The sequence below is a fragment of the Poecile atricapillus genome, chromosome 1 (assembly GCF_030490865.1).
Source record: "Poecile atricapillus isolate bPoeAtr1 chromosome 1, bPoeAtr1.hap1, whole genome shotgun sequence".
NCBI classification, from domain to species: Eukaryota; Metazoa; Chordata; class Aves; order Passeriformes; family Paridae; genus Poecile; species Poecile atricapillus.
In genome coordinates this window covers 85,892,332-85,906,568 of record NC_081249.1, presented here as the reverse complement: position 1 = coordinate 85,906,568, position 14,237 = coordinate 85,892,332, and the positions used below count along the sequence as shown (strand labels likewise).

General features: G+C 45.1%; 1 protein-coding gene across 1 annotated transcript; it reads right to left on the bottom strand.

Moving 5' to 3' along the window:
• Positions 1-485: 485 nt before the first annotated feature.
• Positions 486-13,006, bottom strand: CLNS1A (chloride nucleotide-sensitive channel 1A). The gene is made up of 7 exons (XM_058840559.1): positions 12,831-13,006; positions 10,049-10,185; positions 7,751-7,858; positions 6,896-7,006; positions 6,281-6,454; positions 3,858-3,942; positions 486-1,284 (listed from the first exon to the last, which is right to left on the bottom strand). The coding sequence occupies exons 1-6, from the start codon at positions 12,977-12,979 to the stop codon at positions 3,875-3,877; spliced, it is 747 nt and encodes a 248-aa protein (XP_058696542.1). The 5' UTR covers positions 12,980-13,006; the 3' UTR covers positions 486-1,284; positions 3,858-3,874.
• Positions 13,007-14,237: the final 1,231 nt, after the last annotated feature.

Below are 14,237 nucleotides of genomic sequence, written 5' to 3'. Positions count from 1 at the left end.
AACCAAATCACATCCTAAAGTGTAAGCAGAGTGTAGGGCCAGTAAACTGTTCATATACCAACATAGCAATACCTCACCCTCCCCTCCATCCCAAAAAAAATCACAGTTCAGCTTCTAAGTGAAAGAGAATGGAGGAAGTTTGGTCCAGACTTTCATTTCAATACTGGAAGAAGAGAGGAACAACCTGAATTTGCTGATATTTCCCAATGGCAAAATCACCACCCCACAGAGAGAAAAAACAGGAAAAGCTCCAGCAGGACCAACATCTTGCCAATCTAAAGCTGGGTTCCTAAATTTGGGACATGTCTGACTAACTCTGTCACAGGCATACTCTGCAAATGCTCTGCCCTTTTATCCTCACATCCAGGTCAATGATGAAAATGTCTTTGGCTTCACTGAAGATTTTCTTTTACAGAAGAAAGTTCTGAAACTCAAGAGCTCAAGCTGCTTGCTGAAGTAAAGGAGGGAGAACTGCAACAGTGAGCTGGTTGTGAGATACAAAAATCTTAGTTTATTTAACAATGTTAACATTTAATACAAAGACACAAAACAGTTCTCTTTGTCTGGACCTTACAGCCTTTATTCCATCTCCTCTACCACCCAAGCTCAGCTCTCAGAGAAATGAAAGGCATAGCACTGAAATGATAAAGCCAGTTACTTGAGGGGGTTTTAATTTAGCTTGTCCTTTAATCCTTGGCCAACCCTACTTCCTTTCAGTCGTAACATTTCTATTCCCATTTCTACTCCATAGAGTCAATAACAGGTAAAAAAATATGGAAAATTCTAGGGCAGTCCAAAATTCTGTTCTACTTACAGGTTTTTTTCTGAAGTCCAAGAATTCCTACAAAGACTTCTTTAAAAGGCCAGAGAGTTTGGTCAGAGAGACTGTGGCTGCCCCATCCCTGGAAGTGTTCTCAGCCAGGTTAGGATGGGGTCTTGACCAACCAGATCTACTCAATGGCGTCCATGCACATGGCAGGTGGGGTTGGAACCAGATGATCATTAAGGTCTGTTCCAACCCAAATCATTCTGTGATTCTATGAAATGACCCCTGATTAGCCCCATTCAAGTGTTAGATGCAAGAGGTTTTATTGTTTTTGTTTATTTTGTTTTTTTAAATAACCCCATAGTGGTCACAAATGCCAAACCCTGTTTTAAACATCTCTACAAGCATTTACAGACCTAGATGTCTAAACTTAGGTCAATAAAAGAAAGGTTAACTCCCAATAGTCACTGCAATGCCTTCGGTTTTACAGCTTATTCTGGAAGTGCCACAAGAGGAATCTGAAAGACACAAGACACCCAAGTTTACATAATTGGCATTAAAATAAAAAGTTATTAAGCATCACAGAGTAGTAGCTATCTGTTTGTTGCAGTCAGAGGACCGCACTTTACTACAAGCCCATGAATTTTCAGAAGGGCTGAGCATCTTTTCCTTTGGCAGCAGCTCTAATTCAGGTCAGCTAAGGACAGCATGTGCTCACAGCAGGCACCAGGGTGCCCTGGCAGACCCTGCTGCACCCACATGCAGACACACCAGTTGCCTCAGAACAATTGCTGCAGCCTCGTGATGCCACAGACAAAACACCACTTATTGCACCAACACTGGAAATGTTCTGCACCAACTGCCAGCAAGTCTTCCAGGAGCTTCAGCAGGAAACTGTCACATCTCATTTGGGTGGCATGCAACATAAGCATCACACAAAGGCATTGTTTGGGAGGCAGGGCAGCACACTGCTCTCTAAGGGATCACCAGCAAGGTATTCCTGTAGATCATTTTGCAGTTCAGGAGGTTAAAAGGGCCAAGCTGCTCCATGGAGTACCCACAAGATCACAATGTGCTCCTTCTCCACCCCTACATACTTGAGTGTAGAGCCAAGCCATCCTCTGAGCAGGGTGATTAGCACAGACCTCCAAGAGCTGTCCTTGTCACTTTCTACCTTCAGTTCCTTATTGCTGCCTTAGAGCCTAGATTCCTAAACTTCCATAAATTACATCCACACACTCAGGCTGGGGGTTACTCTAAAAAGGGCCATCCCAAACTGCTACCTGGAGTGATGTCACCGCAGCACCTGACACAGCACGTGCAGGTCACTTGATCTGCTCTGACAGGGATCAGCCCCTCAGCTGTGATCAGCACACACAGAAGCAGAGGAGAAAATCTTCAGTCACCTCTCACAGCATTCACCTCCCACAGCCATATGCTGTACCACAGCAGGCAGAGCAATAATTCCTCTAACCAACACTACTTCTTACTGGGTGTATTTGTCCTTTTCTAGAAGAACAGTCTACAACACTTCCACCAGCACTTTCAGGCTTCTTAGAGATCTGCTATCAACTACTAACTCTCCTTAATACAGTTAAATTTTAACCAGGATAATAGATAAAGCAGTCAAATTTGTATTTTTCAACAGCATGATTTTTATTTCTCAGTAATCCATCAACCAAAGTAATCTTGGAGATGGAGTCATCAGAGCCTAAATTTCCATTCACTTACTAAGAGGCACCTGATCTACAGCTAAAGGCTCTTCTCTGATTTTTATGTGTGTCCTTTACCAAACTGGAGGACCATCCAATAGCAGGATGACCAGTATACAGATTTTTTTTTTTTTTAAGAACTCCTCTCTGTTCTTCAAAGTCCTTCCTAGGGTAGAAATGCTACCACAGAAGTTTGAGCTCTTGTTCGACAATAAATACCAATTCAGGAGCAGTGGCAGTGGTGGAGGTCAGTAAGAGAACATATGGCTACTCTGAGAGAACTTCTGAGAAGTTCTGAGACTTTCAGAACTGCAGCAGCAAAGAAAAATAAGCAACAGAGGAAGAATGCAGCTGTGCAGCACCCCTACACAACTGCCCTCCTCAGGGACTGCAGACTCTTTCTTTGTGACGCTGTAATCCCTAATCAACTACTTTCCCACTTTTCTTTCAGTGGGTCACACTCCTTTTTGTGTCCCTTTCCTCCTTCCTCCCCTGAGCTTTTGGCTGTCTGCTCCACAGCTGCTCTCTCTGGCATTTCAAGTGGGATAGTTGGACACTCACTTTAAGGTAAGAGCTGTCAGTCTCCCGTCTGAGACAGACAGAAGAACTGGGACAACACCACTTGGCAGCATGTACAGACTGAGCACTAGTGAGCACTGCTGAAGCAAGGGTGGCATCACAATCCCACTGTGCCTGTGCATCTCTACAGACACTCCCAGAAAAAGCTGTTCTTCCTCTCCTTCCCAGCACCACCAAGGAAACACTGGCACATCTTGTAATGCTACTAAGAGGAGAAAAACAGGTGATGGAAGACAAGGGATCACTCTAGCATAACCACCTGAGCAGGGTGTTGTCTCTAAGTTGTTCACTCCTGACGGCAATCCCATCCAGATAGCTCCGTAACTTTACCAGGAACTGCCCCTGCTCTGCTTATAATAAAGGAAGAGCTGGACTTGCAGTGCTGTGAAGTTTCCTGCCATCTTGAACAGCCTGGGAAATCCTACACACTAAGGGCAAAACAACAGACACTAAAGGCAGTAACTTCCCAGGGATGCCTCCAGCATTCATAGATCAGCATCTAAGAGCCTTTGAGATCAGACAATTCTTAAATCAACTAAAAGGCTGACCTGTCTTCCAGACAGGCACATCCATGCAGGCTGCCTCTGCAGGGTAACAGTTTATGCCAGTAGGCATTTCGGCACAAATCACTAAACATCTTTCTACATTTGTGATAACTCCAGCTCCCTTTTCCTTCTTCTATATCACCATCATCCTGATATCATGAGACACTTCTTGTAGGATCACAAACATTACCCAAATTACAGAGAGGGAAGGCTCTGCAGGACTGAAAAACATTGATGTGAGAAATCAGAACTTACAGCAACTCCTGTCCTCCTCAGTGATCGACTTCAGCATCTTCAAACTGTCCAGCAACTACCGGTGCTACGTCCACCTCCATCCCATCTGAAAAAAACAGCCAGTGCTCCGTAAACAAACAGATGAGGGATGATGTTTTCACGGGAAAGAGAGCGGGTGCCCTCTTCTGACACGAAGTGGCCAGGACAGAAAACCCCTTCACTGAACTTCTGAAAGCAGCCTAAGGAAACACTGATGAGCTCACAAGTTTCTGGGTTTGCTCCAGCACTGCTGCCCAGCCATTTAAAGATGTCACCACTTCCTACAACCTCTTCTCACTCAGTCTTATTAAGGGACTTAAACACTGGATTTTAACTATTCCATGTATTAAATTAAGTTTAGGTGTAACAAATGTCATGATTCCTTTGAATAACTTTAGCAGAAAGAGGCTGTATCCTGTTCTGAAACAATCATTGGAAAGACTGCCCTATGCTACAATGTCAAAAAATAAAGTAACTCTGAAACTGAGCCCTGGGGATATTTATAATTGCAGGAAGCCAAGCAGCAATACTGTAGCAAATAAGATTAGGAAAGTAAACAAAACTGAAGAAAATTACTCTGAAACACGTGGCATACTTGGTGTTCAATTTATATTCATTTCTGGAATTCTGAGATTCAGAAGCCTGACTAAATTTTCAAAGGGAACTGCTGAAACAGGAGCCTATCACCTATGGTTCTCTTTACATAAATTTATTCAAAATTGCAGAACAAAGAGAACCATGAAAACAACTGACAAAACAAGATTAAAAACCTCTCCCTGCAGATGAGAACAAATTAGTTACTATTTTCTAGAAATCCACAACTGCTGCATCATTTTCCATCTTTCAAAAATATGAGGGCATATAAAAAGCACTGCAACTTATATATAAAAAAGAAGCAACGCTACTGAACTACTTCACTGTTCTTCTCCCAGATAATGTATTGCTCTAGTGAAAACAGCGCACAGAAAAGACAGAGTCTGAGAAGTCAGGTAAACAAAAAAGAAATTTTACTCCTTAAATACACATGATCAATAGAATTAAGAGACAGCATACTTCATAAAAAATAGATCTTTTTTAATAAATCTGTTTAAGTGTGTTTGGATGATTCAGAATTCACCCTTAACTCTGTTAAGATAATTGTTGCCTTATAATTTAGGGTATTGGGGAAAAAAACAAAACCAAAACCCAAATAAAAACTGCAACTCATTTAGAGTAGAAACTGCTTTCTAACCCCAGTGTAGACTGACAAGTTTAGTTTTTTTTTAGTCCTAAATCAACTTCACCACTCTTAGAGGAAAGCATACCAAGAAGAATCAAGTGCTCTGAACACTAAGTTCTCACTCTTTAACAGAGCAGCCCTCAATCCACAGCAGGCAAAAGGATGCCCATAGGCATGTGGGTGAGCCCTCACCTTCTGCAGGGAGGTATCACCCATGGCATCGCACTTGCTCAGTCCTGCTTTACAGATTAGCCAAACTGGAGAATCACCACTTTCATGTCATAGAACCACAGAATGGTTTGGGTTGGAAGGGACGTTGCAGCCATGGGCAGGGACACCTCTCCTTAGACAAAGTTGCTCAAAGCCTCATTCAGCCTGATCTTGAACACTTCCAGGGCTGGGGCATCCACAGCTTCTCTGGGCAAGTGGCTCACCACCCCCATCGTAAAAAACTCTCCTTTTATCATCTGAATCTCCCCTCCTTTTGTTTGAAGCCATTCCTCCTTGTCCTATAGCAAAAAAAAAATCAATCTCCATCTTTAAGTACTGAAAGGCCTCAGTAAGGTCTCCCCAGAGCCTTCTCTTTTCTAGGCTGAACCCCACAACTGTCTCAGCCTGTTTCCATAGCAGAGGTGCTCCAGACTCCTGATCATCTTTATGACCTCCACTGGACTCACTCCATTAGGTCCACATCCTATTATGCTGAGGACCCAGAGCTGGATGCAGCACTCCAGGTGGGGCCTCACCAGAGTGGAGCAGAGGGGCAGATTGCCCTCTCTTGCCTTGCTGGCCACACTGCTTTGGGCACAGCCTAGGACATGTCTAGTGTTCTGAACTGTGAATGCACATTGCCAGGTTATGTCCAACTTTTCATCCACCAGCACCCCCACATCCTTTTCGGCAGGGCTGCTCTTAATCCCCTCATCTCCCAGCCTGTGTTGATACCGGGGGCTGCCCCGATCCAGGTGCAACACTTTGCACTTGGCTTTGTTGAACCGCATGAGGTTCCTATGGACCCACTCCTCAGGTTTGTCCAGGATCCTCTGGATGGCATCCCATCCTTCTGGAGTGTTAACTGCACCCCTGAGCTTGGTGTCATTTGCAAATTTGCTGAGGGTGCACTCAATCCCACTGGCTGTGTCACTGATGAAGACATATTCTTTAGTAAAACAAAAGCATGTCTTACCTTCAAACTCCCTTATGGAGTCCTCTGTTCTCACTCCAGCCATGTTGTACTGGGTGCTGACAGACTGGGCTAACATGCCTTCTAACCGCTCCAGCGTGGCCTGGCCTTCTGCGGTTAAATGCGACAATCCCTCTTCGTATGTGTAAAAGCTTGGGATGTCACCTTGTTCTAGCTCTGCAAAGACAAGTTCATGTTTACTAGACCTAAGTTTAGGAGACAGAAATATGCAGAGGTGGAGGAATAGGGCAGCAGCTGAGCAGCTGAGCTCAGATTGACTGACTGAGGTTAAAAAGCTGCTTACATCAGGTACAGAATACACACAGCAATATGAACTGACCACACAGCAGCACGGGCACTGAACCTGGGCTAGGACAGACACTGGGAACAGGAAAGGCTGTTTTTTGTGTCTGTGGGCTTTGGAGAACCAGAACAATGCTTTTGCTGAATTCCTGTCATTTGTAACAGCTAAACTACAGGTTTTCTGCAGATTTATGAATTTCTATACTGTGCCTGTGACAAAAGGGGTGTTTAGGCAAGATGAGTAATAAACAATCATGACAGATACCAGGTATCCAAGTGCTGGCAGGTATTTCAAAAGAAGCAACTGTTACCAACCGCGGGCCTCAACATCGTACTCGTCCCCTTCATAATCGTTGTCTGAGTCCTCATCGTCTGGGTCTGGGTGCAGGGCCTGGCACTCACACATCGCTGAGAACATGGCTTCCACTGCAGGAACACAAGTAATCACAAACCTCCACCAACACCTCAAAGCACCAGGCAAGGAACCCCACTCCGAGTGATCAGAGGGAGTGAGAACACTCCTGTAGCAGAACCACAACTGAATTAGTGTTTGAAAACATCATCCAACAAGCCAGAAAGCCATGTGAGAAACAAATTAGGTTTCAAAGATCCAGCCTCGTGCCTCTTAACAGCACTTCTGCATTATTTCATTGATGATAAAGGTTTATCTCTGGACAATTCTGTCTGTGATTACCTACTGCAGGAATCCTTGCAGCATCTCATCCATCAGATTCTAAAACTTAAATCCAACTGTAAGCTCCACACCAGACAGGATATGACAGCTTTCCAGTGGTAGTGTCAGGGCATTAGCATGTTTCTTAATGAAATTGTCACTGACTCAAACATCACTGAATTTCTAATTAAAAAGGCATTTCCCATACATATTCTCTGTAAATGTATATAAGTGAGATAATCCACATTGTGTGGATAATCTCATAAATACTTAGCAGTTTCTATTTTAAAGCATTGGAATTTTCCTTGAGAAGAAGCTGCTTGAAAGAGTCCATTTTCAAGCCAGATAAAACAATTTGCTTTGTTCTTTCCAGCACACAGGAATCAAGTCACTAGAGAAGGACACTGAAGGATCATGGTATTTACATCTCTACACCCAAGTGTCTTCCACATGTAACCAGGACTTCGAAGTAAAACACAATTCCCATTTGCACTTACAGGCTGATTTGTCGCTAGGTACGAATCTGAATTCTGCAATCGGTTCAACGTCGTCATCATCACTGTCATCCTCCTCCCCTTCAGTCATGGGAGCCTCTTTTGTCTCCTCTTTAAAAAGTTGAAAGAATTAGAAAGAAACATGTTTATTTTGTAATAATAATAAAAAAAAAGTCACATTGGTTTATTCTGTCAGGAACACACGCATAATCAAACCAGAAACAACCTAAGAGAGGCACAACCTCCACTCCGATCTCCCAAAAACCCCATGAGACTCCAAGGCCCACATGGATATATAAGGCCCTCTCACAGCACCTCAACAACACTTGCAACACATATGAAAATTCTGTTTATAACTTAAGGAGTAAAGATTTCTGTACTGGTCACACGATGTATTCAAGTCTTTCAGGAAAACTTCCAGATTCTTATTAAAAACAACAGTGCTCAAAACCCCCCAATTCAGTTGTTATCATTTTTTAAATCACATGGATTATTTATGGATCCTTAACATTATTGTCACAAAATCAGCTACCTCCCAGTGTGGCCCCTCACAGGGGCCTTTGACATGTACAGAGGATCTCTCCTCCATTTCCAACATTCCTAGTCAGCCAGCAAGATGTCAGAAGTGCACCCAGAACCAGTGACAGCTGCGGTGCTTCCTTACTTCCATATGCCTTGTACATGAATAAATAAGCATCAGTGTGGTGTTTCACTTTCTGTGAATAAAAACCCCACAAAAAAGGCTGTAGTTCTTCACTTTGGGGCTGGGGACGCTGCACTGACAACCTCAAAAGTGCACACTTATTTTCTACAGGAGAAGAGGCTGTTCCACTGAGAGTTGTTTTTATCACACACAAAACTGGCACCACCAAGAATACAAAGATGCCAAGAAGCTGCCAGCCAGCTGCCCCAAAAATGAAGTGTGCAAGGAAGCTATCCAGTTCTTTTCCAACTGACACCCGCAGGCACAGCTTGTTACTGCTGAGTCCAGCTCTTTGTTTTCAATGCAGTCAACCTCTGAGTGCCTTTTTCTAAAAAGGGGCGAGCACAAGGCACAAACACACAGAGAGCACATGCAAAACTTTCAGAGGAAGAACGCAATGTACCCTGCACAACTGAGAATGAAGACTGCTGAAGCCAACTAAGTGGAAAGGTTTAACGCTATTCAGCAGTTAAAACTGCAGGCCAGGGCTAGACTTTGGAAAGTAAAATCTACCTGCTGTGGAAGATTTACTGTAGGCAGGGTTAGTACACTAAAAAACAGACCCACAAAAAATACCCATTAAAAAGTCAGTCTATTAAAGATTTCTAGATAAAGGCTTTCACAGAATATCCATATTTTCAAATGTCATCATCAGAATGAATTAAAAGCTACCAACAATATCTGTCTTCAGATGAGGCTCTTTTTACTTCAAAATAACCACAGTTAAAGGAAAATGAGGAAGAGGAACCAAGAGGCGTATGCAAATGTCCTCTTATTATTTGTAGTGATAGACTGTCAGAGAACATTAGTAACATAAGAGAAGGAAATAATGAAGAACACTAATAGCTTAAAAGTATCTCCACCTCCTCAGAGTCTTGTCATTACTTTCTGGATACACTAAAAAAAATGAAATGCCAGATTTTAACTTTGGCTGTGATGACCAGTAAGGCATGAAGGAGAAAAGGAGACCTGCTCAATACCTAACACTCATTTAATCTTCAATTGCAATGGCAGTTTTTGACACACTTAAAATGTTAACAGGTCTGCCAGAAGAAAACTATTTATATCTATAGATACAATCTTCATACAAACAATGAAACAGAAAGCTTGCTTTCTCTGCATCAAAGCAAGAATGGTCAAAAAGGTAGGTTTTGTGGACCATCTACAAAGATTCACTGAAGCCTGGTAACATGAGCTATTGCCTTTTCTTGTTTGTATTTAACCAAGCTGTGGGAGAAAATGAATGAAAAGTTCCCTGGCTGTGAAACAGCAGGAATTCATCAAGCCTGGAGGGGGCATCAACATTAACATAAATTCAATAAAGAAAAAAATGTACTCAAGATGGAATCACAGGGAGACTGGCAGAGGAACTAAATTGTTTAAAACAGTGTAAGAGAGCACAGGACTGATTCTCAGCAGCTTCAGTGTACACAGCCACAAGCTGGGAGCAGAACTGTGTGAAGAAGTGACTCCAAACAAATGCAAAGCTGTGCTTTTAAAATACAAAACACAAGCAATTACTTAAAATCAACATTTACTCCTTCAGAGGAAATCCTGTCACTCAGGACTGCGTGTGAGCAGCAAGCAACACTCCTCACCTTCGAACTTGGCGTTCACCATGACGTACAAGTGCTCCCTTGGGTAGGCGCTCAGGTCCCTGGAGACGGCATGTAAACTTATGGTGGGGTAATCCAAGGAGAAGCCAATCCCAGAGTTTTCCAGCCAAGACAGGCGACTAATGAGGGAGGAGAAAAAGAAGAGACAAGGTAGAAACTAACAGAGGAATCCACAGTACCTGACTGAAGCCTGCAGAAAAGTAAACCAACCCCAAAAAGTGAATATTTGTGGACAAGGCACTTGGCCCGCTCTGCAGGCATACACAGTCCCGGACCTGCCCAAACAGGACTTTGCAACAGCATTAACTGATGGCTGAGGTAAAAGACACCTTTGCCTAAAGAATGTGAAGCTAAGAACCCTAAACACATCACAGCTTTATCACATTTGCACTAAATGCTGAATTTCCCTCCTTGCCTCACCTTTTTCTCCTCCCTGCAGATATCTATCATTCCAAAGACAACTACAGAGGTTTCAGAGTGTGATTTGTAACTCGAGCTATTAAATGTAGTTTTCCAAGATGAAGAGGACACTGAAAGGCGAGCCAGTGTCATAATTTCTAGAGGATTATAGACCTGATGTGGGTATAGCCTGGATGTAGAAAAACAGCCTGTTGTGTGATCAGCAGAGACAGGTTATGGGTACTCCTCCACTCACAACTTACGTACTATAGCCTCTACTTTCCCTCACTTTCACTGTCATCCCTAACCACAGCAAGAGACAGCACAGGTTATCATCACCAGGATGCTGCCTCCTTCATATCAGAACAATCAACATCTTTCTAGACACTCAGTAATCAAATTCAAACTAGATTTGGGTGCCTGTAATCAATGATGTCACACAGTGAACAGAAATACTCAGGGCTAGAAAGCAAGATCTCCAACATGTGTAAAATTCAGCATTCACAAGCTTTTGTGATGGGACAAAACCAATGGAAAGGTCACAGAAGACTCCTTGCCCTGGAAAATTCAGCTGAGAGCAAAAGGCAGTGCAGTGGGAGCAAAGAATTTATTTCCTAGCCCCAACTGTCCAGTCTTCAATATTTACAGCTGCTGATGGAGAGTCAGTACATGGATCAAGAGCCACACTGAGCTCCTGGATGCCCCATTCTCCCATGGCACTCCTGCAAACACTGGTGTTTTCTGTTCATCCCAACAAGCGACTCTGGTGAAAGCTCTGTGATGCACTTGAAACATGTGGAGAGAAAGCTGGCAGACCTGTAGGTGCCTCACACAAAAGTCTACTGAAAGCAACTTACAAGGAAACTCAACATTACATGTCCTCAGAGCACATATCCCACAAACAGAAGTGCTGTTAGCTGTAACCAAACTAAATAAAACAGTGAACAAAATTCAAGAAAGATTCCTCTCCAACACAGCACTAACAAGCTCAGGTGGGGCAAAAACTACTCCGACAATATTGGCCACTTCATAAAAGTTTCCTAGTCTGAGATTTTTAAAAGACAATTCACTCCTCAGTGCACATTTTAAATTATGTTTTTGTTCCAACAATGCTCTTTGATTGCAGCATATTTTATTAGTACTTTTCATGGTTAAAGAAAATTACGTTGTTTTAATCATCAAGCTGTCTCTCCGAGCTATACAATGCAGGGAGAATTGAAAGGAGACCATGAAGAGCTCAGATAACATCTTCTAGAATAACCAGACTGATTTCTGCCTAGTAAGAACAGTCTCCACGTGATTAATGCAACATGAAAGACTTCACAGAACCAGAGTAGTTATTAACAGCAGAAACCAAACAGCCCCATCTACTCCCCTGTCAAAAGAGAAGAGCTGCTGTGGTTTTATTATAGAATGGTTTGGGTTGGAAAAGACCTGAAAGATCGTCTAGTTGCAAACCACTACCTTGGGCAGGGACACCCTCCACTAGACCAGGCTGCTCAGAGGCCCATCCAACCTGGCCTTGAACACTTACAGGGATGGGGCAGCCACTGTTCTCTGGGCAACCTGTGCCAGGGTCTCACTCTGCTCATGGTAAAGAATTTTCTCCTAATAACCAACCTAACACTCTTTTTCAGTTTGAAGTCATTCCTCCTTGTCCTATCACTACAGTTCCCGTCAAACAGCCTCTCTCTGGATTCCCTGCATGCCCCTTCCAATACTGGGAGGTTGCCATGAGGTCTCCACACAACTTTCTCTTCTCTGGGCTGAACAGCCCCAACCTTCTCAGTCTGTCTTCATAGCAGAGGTGCTCCAGTGCCCTTATCAACTTCGTGGTGTCTGCTGGACTTGCTCCAAGATTTCCAGGTCCTTCTTATGTTGGGGACTCCAGAGCTGGATACAGCACTCCAGGTGGGGTCTCACAAAAGCAGCGGGACAGAATTTCCTCTCCTGCCCAGATGGCCACGCTGCTTTTGCTGTGGCCCAGGATACAACTGGCTTTCAGGGCTGCGAGTGCACATTTCTCCAGCACTCTGCGTTTTAGAGAATGGTTTGGGTGGGAAGGAACCTTACAGCTATCTCGTTCCAAGCCCCTGCCGTGGGCAGGGACACCTCCCACTGGACCAGGTTGCTGCAAGTCCCATCCAGCGCGGCCCTGAACGCCCCAGCCAGCCGGGTCCCCGGCCGTGCTGCTCCCTCTTGCCTGGTTTAAAACGAGCAGGAGCAGCGGGACGCCCCGCAGAGCCTCAGAGCCCCTGAGAGCTTCCCTCACATCACGGCCCCTTCGCCCGAACCGCCATCCCGGGCCCCTCAGAGCCGTCCCGGGCAGCCCCCGAGGGGTCCCAGCCCCGCGTGTCCCCCGCACCTCTCGGCGATGTAGAGGGTGCCGGCGCCCAGGCTGCGGCCCGCCAGCAGCGCCTCCGTGTCCGGCTGCTGGTGGCGGACGCCGTCGGCCGGCGGCGGGAAGCGCTTGAGGAAGCTCATGGCGCCGCCGCCGCCTCCCTGCTCCACCATCGCGGCCGCCGGAAGCGGAACGCGCCGCTCTGTGATGCGATTCCGCCCTGGACGCGATGTCACCGCCCCGGGACGCCATGGCACTGCCGCGCTCCCGCAGCGCTCAGGTCTGGGTTCCACGAGTCCGAGTTAAGTCGTTCTTGTCTGGAAGAGAGGAGCGAAGGGGAGTGCTGAGGTGATCGCTGAGGGCTGGAGCGCTTCTGCTGTGGGGACAGACTAAGAGCTGTTCTCCGAAGGAAAGGCTCCAGGGAGACCTTACAGCCCCTTCCAGTACCTAAAGGGGGGATACAAGGGAGCTGGAGGGGGATTTTGGACAAGGACGTGAAGGGATATGACAAGGGGAAAAGGCTTCAAACTGACAGGGCAGAGTGAGATTAGATATTGGGAAGGAATTCTTCCCTGTGAGGGTGGTAAGACACTGGCACAGGCTGCCCAGAGAAGCTGTGTATATCCCATCCCTGGAAGTGTTCAAGGCCAGGCTGGATGTGGCTCTGAGCAACCTGGTCTAGTGGAAGGTGTCCCTGCCTATGGCAGGGGGTTTGGAACATGTGTTTAATGTCCCTTCCAACTCAAAACGTTCAGATTCTATTACTGATAGTACCAAGAGCAGCCACAGAACCACTGAATATCCTGAATTGGAAGGGACCCAAAATGATCATTGAGTCCATCTCCCAGCCCTGCACAGGACACCACAAGAATTACACCTTGTGCCTTGATAGCGCTGTCTAAATGCTTGATCTCTGCCATGTCTATTTTAGCCTGTAAGTCTGGTTGGACAGGTGACAGAGGGAAAGACAAATACAACAGTTGCTCAGTTACCATTACTGGATGCTGGAAGGGGAATTTCTAGTGGGTAACCAGCACCCAATGTCTCATAAATACACAGAGAAAAAAATCACAAGTACCAGAATTGCTTAGAGGGTATCCAGTTGATTTCCCCCAGCAGCGATGAAGTTGGGGTCAGGAGCCCGACACTACTGCAGTACCTGGTGAGCAGGGGGTATCTCAGGACAGCACATTCCAGGGGTGGAAGGCTGCCACCCCCTCGTGGCCCTGCTTCTTCCCCCAGATTTATACCATTTGTCTTGCTACTGCAGTGAGATACAGGGATTACTGATGCATCAGTGAAGTACATCTCTGTCAGGGGATTCTTCTGTTAATGCCATCAGTGAGACAGCATCACTGTAAACATCCCTTCTCCCTGACTCGTCAGGATGGCAAATGCTTCTGCCATAAAAAAACATACCAAAAGCCCATA

What these genes read in the sequence shown, in the direction of transcription:
- CLNS1A (XM_058840559.1), bottom strand. Translation starts at nt 12,979, where the DNA reads ATGGTGGAGCAGGGAGGCGGCGGCGGCGCCATGAGCTTCCTCAAGCGC. An exon ending in GTACGATGTTGAGGCCCGCG is followed by an intron (nt 6,455 to 6,895) that starts GTTGGTAACAGT and finishes TTGTCTTTGCAG; the next exon opens with AGCTAGAACAAGGTGACATC. An exon ending in CTCCATAAGGGAGTTTGAAG is followed by an intron (nt 3,943 to 6,280) that starts GTAAGACATGCT and finishes TGTTTTTTTCAG; the next exon opens with ATGGGATGGAGGTGGACGTA.